We start from the raw sequence: 15,638 nt of genomic DNA on the forward strand, positions 1-15,638 counted from the left end.
TCCTCAGAGTCAGCCTACAGGTTTGAAGTTGTTTGAATATTCATTCCTGATGATTTTCAATTCCCACACCTCCAAACCTACCAGCCTTCTCAGCCTCTGCTGGGAAGCAGCCACATCCTTACCCTCTCCCCACTTCACCTCTCCTGCGTGTAGTGAATCACCCAGTGTCACTTATTCTTTTACACTATCTAAGTTTCCCCCAAGAAGACATTTTCTGAGAAGATGCATGTGTTATGATATGGAAGGTGGTAATTGCTGGGCTGATCAACTCCCAAAGGGAAACTTGGTCAAGCTTCCACAACAATTTGCAATTTGTATTTATTGCGGGAAGGTATGGGTACTAAACTCAGAAGTAAAGATTCCACTACCACTTTTGGAGATTTTAAATATTAAAGCATTTATTAACAAAAGAAAACTTAAACACAAAATTACAGTTACTTAGTTAAATTTAGCATTATAACATTTCCCATAAGATTTCTAATTAGCCAGACTCTCAGATAAACACTAAAGAGAAATAGAAATGTGGTGAAATATAAGCTGTTTAAGGGGGGTTGGACAGGTGAAGCTGGATAGAGGGCCAGTGATAGGTGGAGGCAAAGGAGGGATTGCCAAAGATGTCATAAACAAAAGGTCAAAGGGGTGTTGACGGTGGTGATATTGGCTAAAGGATGTGCTAATGGCGACATTTGAGGGTTTGGGTAGGAGGTAGCGCTCCAGGCTCGGCACGATGCTGAACTTCTCTTCTGCCGCTTTCGTCTCCATGCTCACTTCTTTGGGCAGGAGTCCTCACCCCGTTCAATGGATCCTTTCACTCGCCTCCAATATTCTCCCTCCACCTGGACCCCTCCCTCTGGATTCTTACCTGCTCTTGATCTTTTTATTGAAAACTGTCGACGTGACATCAGTTGTCGCAATTTCTCAGCTCCTCTCACCCACTCTAACCTGTCTCCTTCTGAACTTGCTGCACTCCGTTTTCTCAGGTCCAACCCTGACTTTGTCATCAAACCTGCTGACAAGGGTGGTGCTGTTGTTGTCTGGCGCACTGACCTCTACCTCGCAGAGGCTGAGCGCCAACTCGCAGACACTTCCTCCTACCTCCCCATGGACCATGACCCCACAACTGAACATCAAGCTATTGTTTCCAGGACTGTCACTGACCTCATCTCCTCTGGAGATCTTCCCTGCACAGCTTCCAACCTCATAGTCTCCCAACCTCGGACGGCCCGCTTCTACCTCCTACCCAAAATCCACAAACAGGACTGTCCCGGCAGACCGATCGTTTCAGCCTGTTCCTGCCCCATGGAATTCATTTCTTGCTTTCGTGACTCCATTCTCTCTTCCCTTGTCCAGTCTCTTCCCATCTATATCCGCGACTCATCTGATGCCCTACATCATATCAACAATTTCCAGTTCCCTGGCCCCAACCACCTCCTCTTCACCATGGACGTCCAATCCCTCTACACCTCCATCCCCTACCAGGATGGTCTGAGGGCTCTCCGCTTCTTCCTTGAACAGAGGCCCGAACAATCCCCATCCATCGTCGCTCTCCTCCGTCTGGCTGAACTTGTTCTCTCACTGAACAATTTCTCTTTAAACTCATCTCACTTCCTCCAAATAAAAGGTGTGGCTATGGGTACCTGTCTCTTTATGGGGTATGTGGAACATTCCTTGTTCCAGTCCTACTCAGGCCCTCTCCCGCAACTCTTTCTCCGGTAATCGATGACTGCTTCAGTGCCGCTTCATGCTCTCGTCTGGACCTGGAAAAGTTTATTAATTTTCCTTCCAATTTCCACCCCTCCATCACTTTCACATGGTCCAACACTGACACTTCCCTTCCCTTCCTTGACCTCTCTGTCTCAATTTCTGGTAATAGACTATCCACCAATATTCATTACAAGCCCACCGCCTCCCACAGCTACCTCGACTATAGCTCCTCACACCCTGCTTCCTGTAATGACTCCATCCCATTCTCTCAGTTCCTTCGCCTCTGTCGCATCTGTTCCGATGATGCCACTTTCCAAAACAGTTCTTCTGACATGTCTTCCTTCTTCCTTAACTGAGGTTTTCCACCCACTGTGGATGACAGGGCCCTCAACTGTGTCCGACCCATCTCCTGCGCATCTGCCCTCACACCTTCCTCTCCCTCCCAGAACCGTGATAGGGTCCCCCTTGTCCTCACTTATCACCCCACCACCCACCGCATTCAAAGGATCATCCTCCGCCATTTCCGCCAACTCCAGCATGATGCCACCACCAAACACATCTTCCCTTCACCCCCCTGTCAGCATTCCGTAGGTACCATTCCCTCCGGGACACCCTGGTCCACTCCTCCATCACCCCCTACACCTCAACCCCCTCCCACGGCACCTTCCCATGCAATCGCAGAAGGTGCAACACCTGCCCCTTTACTTCCCCCTCTTCCTCACCGTCCAAGGGCCCAAACACTCCTTTCAAGTGAAGCAGCATTTAACTTGCATTTCCCTCAATTTAGTCTACTGCATTCGCCGCTCCCAATGCGGTCTCCTCTACATAAGACCATAAGACATAGGAGCAGAAATTAGGCCATTCGGCCCATCGAGTCTGCTCCGCCATTCAATCATGGCTGATAAATTTCTCAACCCCATTCTCCCGCCTTCTCCCCGTAACCTTTGATCCCCTTACCAATCAAGAACCTATCTATCTCAGTCTTAAATACACTCAATGACCTGGCCTCCACAGCCCTCTGTGGCAATGAATTCCATAGATTCACCACTCCCTGGCTAAAGAAGTTTCTCCTCATCTCTGTTCTAAAAGGTCTTCCCTTTACTCTGAGGCTGTGCCCTCAGGTCCTAGTCTCTCCTACTAATGGAAACATCTTCCCCATGTCCACTCTATCCAGGCCTTTCAGTATTCTGTAAGTTTCAATCAGATCCCCCCTCATCCTCCTAAACTCCATTGAGTATAGACCCAGAGTCCTCAAATGTTCCTCATATGTTAAGCCTTTCATTCCTGGGACCATTCTCGTGAACCTCCTCTGGACCCTCTCCAGGGCCAGCACATCCTTCCTGAGATACGGGGCCCAAAATTGCTCACAATATTCTAAATGTGGTCTGACCAGAGCCTTATAAAGCTTCAGCAGCACATCCCTGCTTTTATATTCTAGTTCTCTTGGAATAAATGCCAACATTGCATTTGCCTTCCTAACTACTGACTCAACCTGCAAGTTAACCTTAAGAGAATCCTGGACTAGGACTCCCAAGTCCCTTTGCACTCCAGATTTCTGAATTCTCTCCCCATTTAGAAAATAGTCCATGCCTCTATTCTTCCTACCAAAGTGCCTGACCTTACACTTCCCCAAGTTGTATTCCATTGGAGAGAATATACATTGGAGAGACCAAACGCAGACTGGATGACCGCATTGCGGAACACCTTTGGTCTGTCTGCAAGCATGACCCAGACCTTCCTGTCGCTTGCCATTTCAACACACCATCCTGCTCTCATGCCCACATGTTCATCCTTGGCCTGCTGCAATGTTCCAGTGAAGCTCAATGCAAACTGGAGGAACAGCACCTCATCTTCCGATTAGGCACTTTACAGCCTTCCAGACTTAACATTGAGTTCAATAACTTCAGATCACGAACTCTCTCCTCCATCCTCACCCCTTTTTTATCCCCTTTTTTCTATTTTTTTTCTTTTCCCACCTATTTCTATTATTATTATTTTTACAATTTATTTCCATATTGGTTTATCCCCACCTTTTAGCCTATTTCAATCCCCACCCCCCACCCCACCCCCACTAGGGCCATCTGTCACTTGCTTATCCTGCTTTCTATCTTTAATGTCACCATTAGCACACCCTTTAGCTAATATCACCACTGTCAACACCCCTTCGACCTTTTGTTTATGACATCTTTGGCAATCTCTCCTTTGCCTCCACCTATCACTGGCCCTCTATCCAGCTTCACCTGTCCAACCCCTCTTAAACAGCTTATATTTCACCACATTTCTATTTGTCTTTAGTTCTGATGAAGTCATACGGACTCGAAACGTTAACTCTGTCTTCCTCTCCACAGATGCTGTCAGACCTGCTGAGTTTTTCCAGCAATTGTTTTGTTTTTGTTTCAGGTTTCCAGCATCAGCAGTATTTTGCTTTTGTCACAAATAAACACCCTTTTTCAGGCAACAATCCCAATAGATTCTTATTCTATAAAAAAAATCCAGTAACATTACTGCAAGGCACCCACTGTTGCTATAGGGGAGGTATTTCATAGGCTTCTCTCTCCCCCTCACTTGACAATGGAAATCCAAGGCTTGTAACAAAACCTTGCTTTCTGGAACAAACAAACACTTCTCTGGGTGGCTAAAGGCTGCTTACTTCACAGGTTCGTACTTGCACAGAACACTCTTCAAGGTCACATGGCCACAAACCTCATACGTCTTTCAATCTTTCCTTAAATATGTTTTTTCTCTTTTCATATTTAAACCTATTGTTCTTAACTTTCTTTGGAAGTTACCTTTCCCAGAATGTAAAAATCTTTCATGTTGTCTTTAAGGCCACTACTTTCAGGAAGAATAAACTTAATAACTTTGCTTTATTCATTTATGATCTTTGTCAGTTGTAAAACTTCCTTTTCTTTCTCTTTGAAATTCAACAGCTAAAATTCAACTCCTCACTCATCTAATGTAAATCCCTATTCATGTTGTATTTACTGGTATCCCATCTTAGCTTGTTCATCTCCACTTCAAAATGCCTGCTTTTACACCTAACCCTTTGATGATTTAAACCTTGCAGCCTGACCATGTTCAGTTTAATTAAATTAGTCTCACACACACAACATATACACAGCCCCCACAAGCCTGCTTCACAGTATCCCACAATAATATTGGAAAAAAATATATTTTCTTTACACATGATATTGGGAAATCAGCAAAATCAGGGATGATTAAGTAGGTTGGGTCAAGGAACTTGGGGCAGGATCTTGCTTCAAGAGCTTCTAGTGACATTATTCTCTACTTTCTCTTCCTCCCCTTCATTGTCATTTTCATCATTCCCTGCGGAGAATTTTCATCTCTTCCTCACCACCACCAATATCACCGTCATCCTCACCACCACCAATATCACCGTCATCCTGAATCACTATTTGTTGTGAAGGTTCAGCAGAAAGGAAGTACATAAATTAAAAATTGGTGAGCATACTCACCTTGCAATTATGGAGACAGAGGATTGTCTGATATTCATAGGGTTGCCATGGGCACTGTGTAGGTGTGCATCTAGTAAGATGCCAATTACACTATCCTACCAATCTTTCTATCTCCATAACCCCAGTTGAGTATCTCCCCAGTAGCTTCATGAACTTTTCACTGAAGGTAAGCTCCCTATTGCTGAGAATGTTACCTTGATCCCCTGCACTTCACGGGAATTGCAATCAGGTTTTACCTGTAGAAGTTTAAACAAATTAATGAAGACTAGCATTTGATGGCTGCCTTCCAATTGCATCAGACAACTGACGTAATGTATCTGCTGGTTTCACATTGTCCCAGTGGAGGATGAGGTTTTAAAACTCTGCAAGCAGATAGTTGCAGTTAGGGGAACTGGGTAGAGATATTGTGCAATCCTGAGATAGTCACCCTTTTATCTATAGTACAGTGTGAAGGATAACTTGTGAGATATTAATTTTACAGGGTGAATAGTGTAGTAAAGAGACAGTGGCTAATATATTACCTTGCTTTCCCTTGTGTTGTTGTTGAGCTTCTTGTGGCACTGCTCTGTAGTCCAGGGATGAGAAATGGCACTTAGTGCCACAGCGACCTCTATCCACATGGTTTTTTCCTTCCTTTGGCAGTCAGTCCCTCCATTTAGTGCCTCTTAACCTAGGTCTGGCTCATTAAAATGTTATGCTCTTTTTGACTTCTTTGTAATGCCATGCTTCCTTCCTTGTATGCCTCTGTCAGATCCTGCACTTGAAGATGTGCTCTAAAATTCCCATGAACTATCATACGAGTCCTCTATGATTGTTCCTTTAGCTTTTAAACCTGGTCAGTACTTTTTGGTAGTTTCTCCAGCCAGCTGCTTCAGTCTTATTCCATTGTAGATTTATTGTTTTTTTTTTTATTCACTTCACCTCCTATGTTACATGGCACTTGTGTTCAGCCAGTGCCAGAAGGCTGTGCAAAGGAGCTGCCCTTACTATTTATGATGGAATCATTGGGCAGAATCCCATCTCCAGGGCGCAACACCATTGTAAATGTTTGTAATATTTTTTGCTGAAATATCCTAATTGAACTGAAGGAGCACTAGGGAATACATCATTTTTGATGGAAACTATGCTTAATCTCAATTCTTTCCATCTTTGTCCATTTTTCATTAGAATTCTTTGAATTGAGCCACTTTCTTTTATCCGAGTCTTGCCTCACATTTGGATATGATCAGTTACCTACGTTTGTTTTATTTTCTTTGTTTTCAGGGACTGGAAATACTGTTGCTATCATGATTGGCAATTCAAAGGGAATGGAAATTCTGGAGTTAGTTCGTCGAGGTATCCCGGTGATCATGTCCATAACCGTTGGTACCCGTCATGTACAAGAGTGGATGAGCTCTCAGTCAGTAGTATTTGTAATTATTGCTTTCATAACAATGATGATCATCTCCCTTGCTTGGCTCATCTTCTACTACATTCAGAGATTTCTATATGCAGGATCACAGTTTTCAAGTCAGGTAAATATTTATGAATGATAATTTTAAAAGTACTTCAAAATGATCATCAGTTCACTGAAATATTCACTTGAGGCTTTTAGTTTCACATCTTTCAAATAAAGCATAACTCTGGATATCAATATTCTCCTGGTAGTTTATTTAACTGGAGTTTTGTTAAATAATATGCATAATATGATAATCACTGTTTGAAAATGATTACTTTCTCTTTCTAAATTCAAGTTTTAAATTTTCCTCCTTTTTTGCTGTCCCACACAATGATCCATTTACAATTGAAAAGGTGAGTAATGAACTGCATCCAGGTCTCTGTATATATCATTTTCCAAAAGATGTGCAAATATGGTCTGATTTTCCCTTTACCCTGGTTTTAAAGCACCTGTCTTTAAAAGTACTTCAGTGTGCTGTATTACTGTAGTACTTTGAATGTTGATAGCCTTAAAATCTTATCTAGTCTACTAGAGGTCATTGCATTGTAGCAGTGATTTGGACAGAATTTTAGACTACGCATTCTTTAATTATGTTCCAATTTCTTTGGTAGAGGTGTAGGAGCAACACATGGCTTTGTCACCAATCACTACGATTGAGTAATAAAGTATATACCTTTACTTCTAGATGGTAATTCATTTACTTGCTCAGCTCTCAGTTTTCTGCATGAGAGGCAAGCAAACCATATCTAAGACCAGGAGATCCCAGATCCCCTGGATTATGTGACAGAAAAATCAGCAAGGACAATCAAGTGGCCTGATGATACTTGTTTTCTAGGCTCACATTTGAAGCTTAGCCACTTGAATGAGACAACTGTTGTCTGTTAACCATGCCCCAGAAAAAGGGGCAAGAGCTTTAAGTGAGGATGAGGGAGAAGACATACTTCATAACAACAAAAAAGAAAACCTCAAGGAGCATAAATAAAGCTTGACAGCTAGTCCAGAAATGACAATTGAGAGTCCAACTAGCAAACATTTTCAAAATCCTGGAACTCTCCCTAACAGCACTGTGGATGTTCCTGCAGCATATGGACTGCAGTGGGGTTCAAGAAAGCAGCTCACCACAACCTTCTCAAGGGCAATTAGAGATGGGCAATAAATGCCAGTGATGTCCACATCCCATGAACGAATTTAAAAAACCCAAAAAGGCTTATTTTTCAACCAAGGGAGGTTTCTCTACTTGACATTAGGGAATTTGGAAGGTGGGGAGGGTGTGAAATGGGATAGTGCCAGCAGGCTGGCACAGTCTGACTACAGGATACAATCTCGTCATGCCACTCAGGCCTCATTTTACCTGAATCATTGAGCTGTGGAGACCAGCTGCTTGGCTGCAGATAAAGCAGATTTAAATTTTAGTCCATTTTGTTGTTGACAGCAGCCCTCTGGTAGCTCCTGCTCCTCTCAGCTCCACATTGGGGTCATTTTCGGTGGTAGATCTCCAGTGGTTTCTTTAGTTAATGCAAATTGGGTCGCATGTAGATTTGGTTATACTGATGTAGCTGGGCTAGTGCTGGTTTTGATCTGCATAGCTTGGTTTTGGGAAGTGGTCCTGAAACATGCTGTTTCAGGTATGGCTGTGGACACAAATACTTCAGCCTTTACTAGTATAGTGGGTGGTGCAATTTCAGTGTGAAATGCACGCTCACCATAATGGATGTTTAGACATCCATTTTACTTCCTTAAAGCAAGCACAATATCAACTAATTTCTATGCCAAGAAGTGCAAAGCAATGCAGCTTGCATAGCTGTGCTTTAGAGCAGACTCTACAAGTTCAAAATTAGACACACTTAAAATATTTAAGAGACTAAACTATCATATGTTTCATAATATTATTGTGGGATATTATAAAGTAGGCTTGTGTGTATGGCTGATTTAATTAAATTAGAGATGTGTGGACTGCAAGGTTTAAAGTATCAAAAGAGTTGCGCGTAAAAGGGAATTTGAAATGCTAATGAATGAGCTAGGGTAAAGTCAGCAGGTAGGGTATGAATGAAATTTGCATTTTTAGATAAGGGGAAAAGTTGTTGTATTTTCAAAGAGACATGATAAGGTTTTTATACTGACAAGATAAATAGGGCAAGGTTATTACATTGATTTTTTTCCCAAAAATGCTGGCTATAATGACAACATAAAAGATTTTTATATTATGGGGAAAATAAATTCCAAAGACATGGGGGAACAATGGGATTTACAAATCAAAAAAGGAGAAATATATTTAAAGAAGGATGGAAGGCTGTGTGAGGTGTGGCCATGTGAGATCTGAAAAGTACATTGTGAAACAGACTTGGGGGAAAAGCATTTAGCCACTTTGCTGAAGTCTGCTGTTCCAGTAACCAAAGTTGTGTTAAAAGCCTTTGGAATTCCACTATCAAGTGGCTGCTTGTGGTAAGCTTGTTGGATTGTCTCTATAAATTTAAAATCTATTTTGGACTGTTGCCTTAAAGGGGGTGTGTGGTTGGGAGTCTGGTTAATTAGGAATTTTGGGAATTGTTATAATATTAAGCAACTGTCTAACTGTAACAAAAATAAAAATACCTGGAAAAACTCAGCAGGTCTGGCGGTATCTGCAGAGTAGAACACAGTTAACGTTTCGAGTCCGTATGACTCTTCAACAGAACTAAGTAAAAATAGAAAAGAGGTGAAATATAAGCTAGTTTAAGGGGGGGTGGGGGGGGAGGTTGTGGGACAGGTAGAGCTGGATAGAGGGCCAGTGATAGGTGGAGATAGCCAAAAGATGTCATGGACAAAAAGGTGTTGAAGGTGGTGATATTATCTAAGGAATGTGCTAATAAGTGACATTAAGGATAGAAAGCAGGACAAGCAAGGTGTTTATCTTGTCAGTATAAAAACCTTATCATGTCTCTTTGAAAATACAACAACTTTTCCCCTTATCTAAAAATGCAAATTTCATTCATACCCTACCTGCTGACTTTACCCTAGCTCACTCATTAGCATTTCAAATTCCCTTTTACGCGTAACTCTTTTGATACTTTAAACCTTGCAGTCCACACATCTCTAATTTAATTAAATCAGCCATACACACAAGCCTACTTGCTAATTTTTAATATAATCAATTTTTTTCATCTATTATCAGAACAAGAAAAATAAGAATAACAGGAAAGAAGCCAAGAAGGCTATTAGTAAACTGCAGCTGCATACTGTCGAGCATGGAGTTAGGGTAAGTCCTTATTATTGTACTGCTTATCTGCTGATGAGATTTTGTTTTCAACTTGCAGGATGCGAGGTCCTGTCGATAGTGCAGGACCTTGTTAAAAGTTTGCCTTGTATCCATTTGAATAGCATAATTAGGTTATTTTTCAGAAAGTAAGATTTCCACTTGCATTGTGATTTTATTTTAGGACATTTTTAGCTTTTTTAGTATATTTTCCTGTTCTGGGGGGGAGGGAATCCCCATCTGTCAAAGTGTGCTCTTTCGCGCATGCGTGCGAAAGAGCGCACTTCTCCCTGAGGCAAAGTCCTGTCTCGGAGAATACTGACAGTGGAAAAACCTTTAAAAATAGAAACATTAAAAAATTATTAACACGTCCCCCTCATGTGACATGAGATGGGACATGTTAATAAAAAACACACAAACTTTATTAATTTTTCACAAAACGGACATGAAACTTCATCCCACCAGTGGATGAAGTTTCATGAATAATCTGGAGCTCGCTGGGGCTCCTGGCCTGCCCGCCAGCTTTAAGGTTAGCCGGGCAGGTCTTTAATTAGCCTGTCAATGGCCTCAATTGGCCATTGACAGATCGGGGGGCGGACAGCTGATTTCGCTGTCTGCCCGCCTTCCTAAAAGTTTAAAGGGACCAGGATGATGTTGGGGATTCCTCCCAATGTCATTCCGCATCATTTTCCCCTTGGCGAGTGAGCCCCGCCCCCAAATCGCCGAGGGGAAAATCTTGGCCCAGGAGGTGTTCAAATACATAATGCATTGAAAATACAGACCCAGTAAATGTAATCCTAAAAAGAACCAATAGCTTTTTGAGTTTTATACATAGGAATGTATGGAATAGGAAGAAGCAAATAATGAAAAATTCATACAAAACATGAGTTAGGCTACTATACGTGCATTTTTGGGTGCCCCTTATAGAAAGGGCATTAAACCCAGAGAGAGGATTCACCAAGGATTGGAAAGAATAGTATTGAGGAGACATTTGAGATACAGGGAATAGAGAAGGCCAAAAATAAATTTATAGAATTTAAAACAAATATATGAAGTTTTCTCATATTTCCTCTTCCAAGGGATCTAGTAAAGTAGAATTTTTGGAAACCTTGATGTCCTGTTTGGGGCAGGCTTGATGGGCCAGCTGATCTATTCCTGCCTATTAATGACTTATGTTTGACTCTAAATCTTATATTCTATCCATCATCAAAACCACCCGTTTCCACCCTCGGCATTCTTCACCTCAACTCCTACCTGAACCCCTCTCATGCTGAAACATTTATTCATTCTTTGCCACTTCCAGATTTGATTATGCTAATACAGTAACTTGTCTGGTACTAAATATTCCTCGTCCAAACCTAAACTGGTCCCTGGCTGAAGAAGGCACTCCCTCCAATCCAGCAACTATCACATAGGCCTGTTGAAAAGGAGAAGTTATAATCCCTGATCACACAGCGGCCACAGAGACTCAGGCTTCCTTTAACCGGCTTTATTCAGGCATATGCAAGGGAGCCGCAATCATTCCTAAGAATGAGGACCCAGCTCCCAGATTGATTACATTTCATTACTTTTGTACTTTCCTTATCATAATATATTTGAGTGCATTTGAATACATCCAATCGGTAACCGAAACACCGGTCCCATGCTAACTCTATCCTATTGAGTACATAAACATGTGATTTTGCTAACCAATTATTCTAAAGGCTGTATACATAATTATATTATCCAATCAAAATTAAAACACGTACGCTAAGACCTTGGTCCTCACAACTCAAGACTGTTTGTGTTTCATCAAAGCCCCCTCTTTGTCCGTAGTATGTCTTCCCATATCTAAGCTAAAACCATCTGCCCCTTCCCTATGTGAGAGGGGAGTACACATAATCTAATTTATGTCCTTTCTTGTATCTCCAGTCTGACTCTCAAGGCTGTGCAATGTTCACCTGGCAATCTTCAACTCTTAATATGTTTAGCAGCCATGTCTGCCTGGAGATTTTAAGTGTTCTTTAGTAAATTCTTAGTGTTCTCTTTTAGCATTTTTAATTTTCTCCTAACACTAAATTAAAATCAGCATCTTCTTCATATCCCTACCTAGCCTTGACTCACCCCATCTCTGCAATGTCTCCCAAGCTTATATCTCTCTTCTCCTCTGTACTCTCAAACCTTTGACTCTGGCATTTCCATAACTTTGGCATTAGGACTTCAGCCAGGTTGCTCCCACTCACTGGAATTTGTTCCCTGGATCCTTCTGTATCTCCATTTCTCCGTCCTCTGTTAAAAGCATTTTCACAACCAGTCATTAGTCACCAATCTAATGAGACCATAAAAATGCTGCCCACGTTTGCATTACTGTGACAATATGGCCAATCCAGCACACTTCAGTGTTGTTTAAAGTGACATTACATTTTTCTTTTCACCATCTTTTCCTCATACACTCATCTGGGACTGTAACCAACTGAGGGACCTTGGCCCAGCCTGAAATTAGGTTTTGGGCATCGTTAGCATTTTATGTGTTAGCTGCCAGTGCCTGTCACCCTCCACAGGCTGCTCTCACATTAAAGATGTTGAATTTTGGACTGCTTGTAAGTCCCTGCAGAAGAATTGGAGTTAGAATTGGTGCGGATGATCACAACAACTTTGGTGTTAAAGGAGCACTGCTGCTCCTCCTGGCTCGTCAGGAATGTTTTCTTTTAAAATTTAAATTAACAAAACACCTATCCTTTGTTGGCAGCAACAGGGGCCACTGAAGAAACCTGAACATGTCATGCTGGGCACCAGCATCATCAGTTGTAAACAAACCTTGATATGTAGGGGCCTAATGCCAGTTCTATTTAAACACACAAGCACTGACCAATTTAGTACAGACCTAAACACATCTCTGATTGGCTGCGTGCCTACCTATTGCTAAATTTGTCAATATTGTGGCCATTAGTAACCTAGAAAAACAGGCATACCAATTTCTATCCCAGTATCCTCCCTGGAAAAGAAGTGCTGAGGTGTGACAGTTACTCTGTATGGCTGTCCTATTTGTCAAGAACAACTAGTTAGGTAATTTTGCTTGAGATAACCATAACTCAAGTTCTCCAATTATGCCCACCAGCTAATAAACATCTTAAAGTGGAGAATATGGGAAAATAAGCCAATTACTAAATAAAATTCTAAAACTGGAATTATCTACGGCTTAAATCCAAAAAATGCATACTTATGTATCAGACATTGTATTGTTAAAAGAAAAATAGTAATTCTTTAAAAACATAAACCTTTTGGCCTTTTAAAAGACGCTGATGTTTATTGTTTCCACTGTAGAGAGTAACTCATCTCTACATCAAAAATAATTCGCAACGAAGTTTTGTATACTGTGTCTAACTTCACGCTTTACTCTTATTAGGAAATAGATTTGGACATTGATGGTTGTGCTGTTTGCATTGAAGTGTATAAATCCCGAGATGTTGTGCGAATTCTTCCATGCAAGTATGTGCCTTTAATATAATACATTGGTTTCAATATTTTAGCCTGAAAGGACTTATCTGTATAATCTTAATTTATGAAGACATAAACTTTGAATTATATCTCAAATAAAATGAAAAGGAGTTTTGGAATATTTTCTGGACTCTTTATCTTTGTTACAATAAAAACAAAATTTTGAAGTTGGAAAATGGGCTTCTGTAGAACTGTAATGATCACCCTGATTCTACATAAGTAAGTGAACTCTTATCTTGGCGAGGGAAGGACTCCTCCACAAGAAGAAATGTAAGTCATTGCGTAACTCACACAAGCCATCTGGACAAAAAATTGGGTGAAAAAAATCAGACTTTAAAAATACAACAGTCTTGAAAGTTGTAGAGCAATGGATTTCCATCCAGATGAGAAGCACGAATGTGGGACTCAGTGACTACCTTTCAGTTTGCTATTTCCCTTTAACTGGGCATGTAGGGTGCTCTTGTTTTGAGGAGGGGAGAGAGAGAGGCACACTAATCCACTAAGCAAACCTGGAAAGGTTGTTGAGTAATACAAGGTCTTATTTCGTACATATCTGGTACTAGAGTCAAATTTCAGTGTAGCTGAAATGTGCAGAATGCGATGGATTCTCAGCTACCTTTTCTTATGCAGTTATATCTGATTTTGGGAAATTGTTTCTGGAAATGCCAACAACTAGTATTGGGCAAAAGATAGCGACTGTTATATTATAGAGAAATTAGTGTAGTAAATGAAGGCAAGATTAAATGAATGTAGATGGTGAGGGGTGGGTTTTAGCATATATAATAGTGACAATTTGGTATTTAGTCTGCTACCTGACTTTGATACACAAAACAAACACAAGGTAGGCCTGGGTTAAGTGGTACTGATTTGAAGTGTAGAAATTGATTCAAATTAACTTAGCATTATCATTTATTAAATATCTTCCAACATTTGCACGAATTGGGAGGATTCAGGTTTTGAGAAAACTTCAGATTATTCACATTAAATAATTATTATTTCCCTAAAATTATGTCCAATCGTGTACACAGCTCATATATCCAAACAAATAGGCAAAGATTTGATATGAGTTTGTTAACTCATACACAAGTGGTTGTTGTGTAAATCAAGTCATGTTTAAGGCCTTAGCATTAATAATCTCCTTCATTCCTAAAACCCTCCAAGTCTCTGAGGCTTCCAATTGAGAATGTAAGAATATAAGAAATAGGAGTCGGAGTAGGCCATTTTGCCCTCAGCCTGCTGTGCAATTCCACTAGATAATGGCTGATCTTCTACTCAAACTTACCTTTCCGCACTATCCCCATATCCCTTAATTTCCTTAGTATCCAAAAATCTAACCACCCCTGTCCTGAATACACTAAACAACTGAGCATCCACAGCTTTCTAGGGTAGAGAATTCCAAAGATTCATAACACTTTGAGTGAAGAAATGTCTCCTCATCTCAGTCTTAAACGAACAACCCCTATTCCCCTGTGTTCTAGATTCCCCAGCCATAGGAAATATTTTCTCAATATCTACCCTGTCAAATCAGTGAAGAATTTTATATGTTTCAATTAGGTCACTTATTATTCATCTGAACTCCAGGGAATATAGGCTTAGTCTACTCAATCTTTCCTGAAAGGGCAATTCCTTGATTCCAAGAACTTTCATTGCACTCCTTCTAGGGCCAGTACATCCTTTTTAAGGTAAAGGGTCTAAAATTGTACATGGTAATCTAGATGTGGTCTTACCAATGCCTTGTATAATTGTCGTAAAACTTCTTTCCCCTTATACTCCAATCCCTTTGTAACAATACCTAACATAGCATTTGCCTTCCTCGTTATGTCCTGTACCAGCATATTCTGGCCTCTTGTGCAGTTTTTTTTTTCATTCTACTGTTGGCAGCTGTGCCTTCAGCTGCCAATGCCTTTAACTCTGGAGTTCTCTCTCTAAAACTCCACACCTGTCTATTTTTCTCTCTCCTCCTTAAAACCCAATTCTTTGACCAAGATCATTGGCTAATATCTCCTTTTGTGACTTGTGTCAAATTTAATTTGATAATACTTCCTGAGAAATACCTTGGAGCATTTTAGTGTGTTAAAGGTGCTATAAAAAGTAAGCTGCTGCTATTGTTAGAATTTGTTTGAAACCATACCCAAACAAAATTCTCCATATATGGAATTCTCACTAATACTCCATAAATGATTGATGATTTGAATTTTGAAATGATGTTGGGCAGGAACGGGGGGTGGGGCGGGAGTTGAAGTGCGGGCACGCAGAGGCATGCCCCCAATCAGGGGCGCACCGCCATTTCACGTGGATGGGCCAATTAAAA

At 41.0% G+C, this 15,638-nt stretch overlaps 1 protein-coding gene across 3 annotated transcripts in view; it reads left to right on the plus strand.

Annotated features, from left to right (window-relative positions):
* Nucleotides 1-15,638, plus strand: part of LOC144682844 (E3 ubiquitin-protein ligase RNF149-like) — a 62,232-nt gene that overhangs the window by 30,254 nt on the left and 16,340 nt on the right. For all 3 annotated transcript variants that reach the window (XM_078545629.1, XM_078545630.1, XM_078545631.1), the window contains exons 4-6: nucleotides 6,444-6,694; nucleotides 9,770-9,853; nucleotides 13,236-13,318. In XM_078545629.1, coding sequence (XP_078401755.1) covers nucleotides 6,444-6,694; nucleotides 9,770-9,853; nucleotides 13,236-13,318 — 418 coding nt within the window. The remainder of the gene's footprint in view (nucleotides 1-6,443; nucleotides 6,695-9,769; nucleotides 9,854-13,235; nucleotides 13,319-15,638) is intronic.

The sequence above is a fragment of the Cetorhinus maximus genome, chromosome 7 (assembly GCF_964194155.1).
Source record: "Cetorhinus maximus chromosome 7, sCetMax3.hap1.1, whole genome shotgun sequence".
In the NCBI taxonomy this organism is placed as follows: domain Eukaryota; kingdom Metazoa; phylum Chordata; class Chondrichthyes; order Lamniformes; family Cetorhinidae; genus Cetorhinus; species Cetorhinus maximus.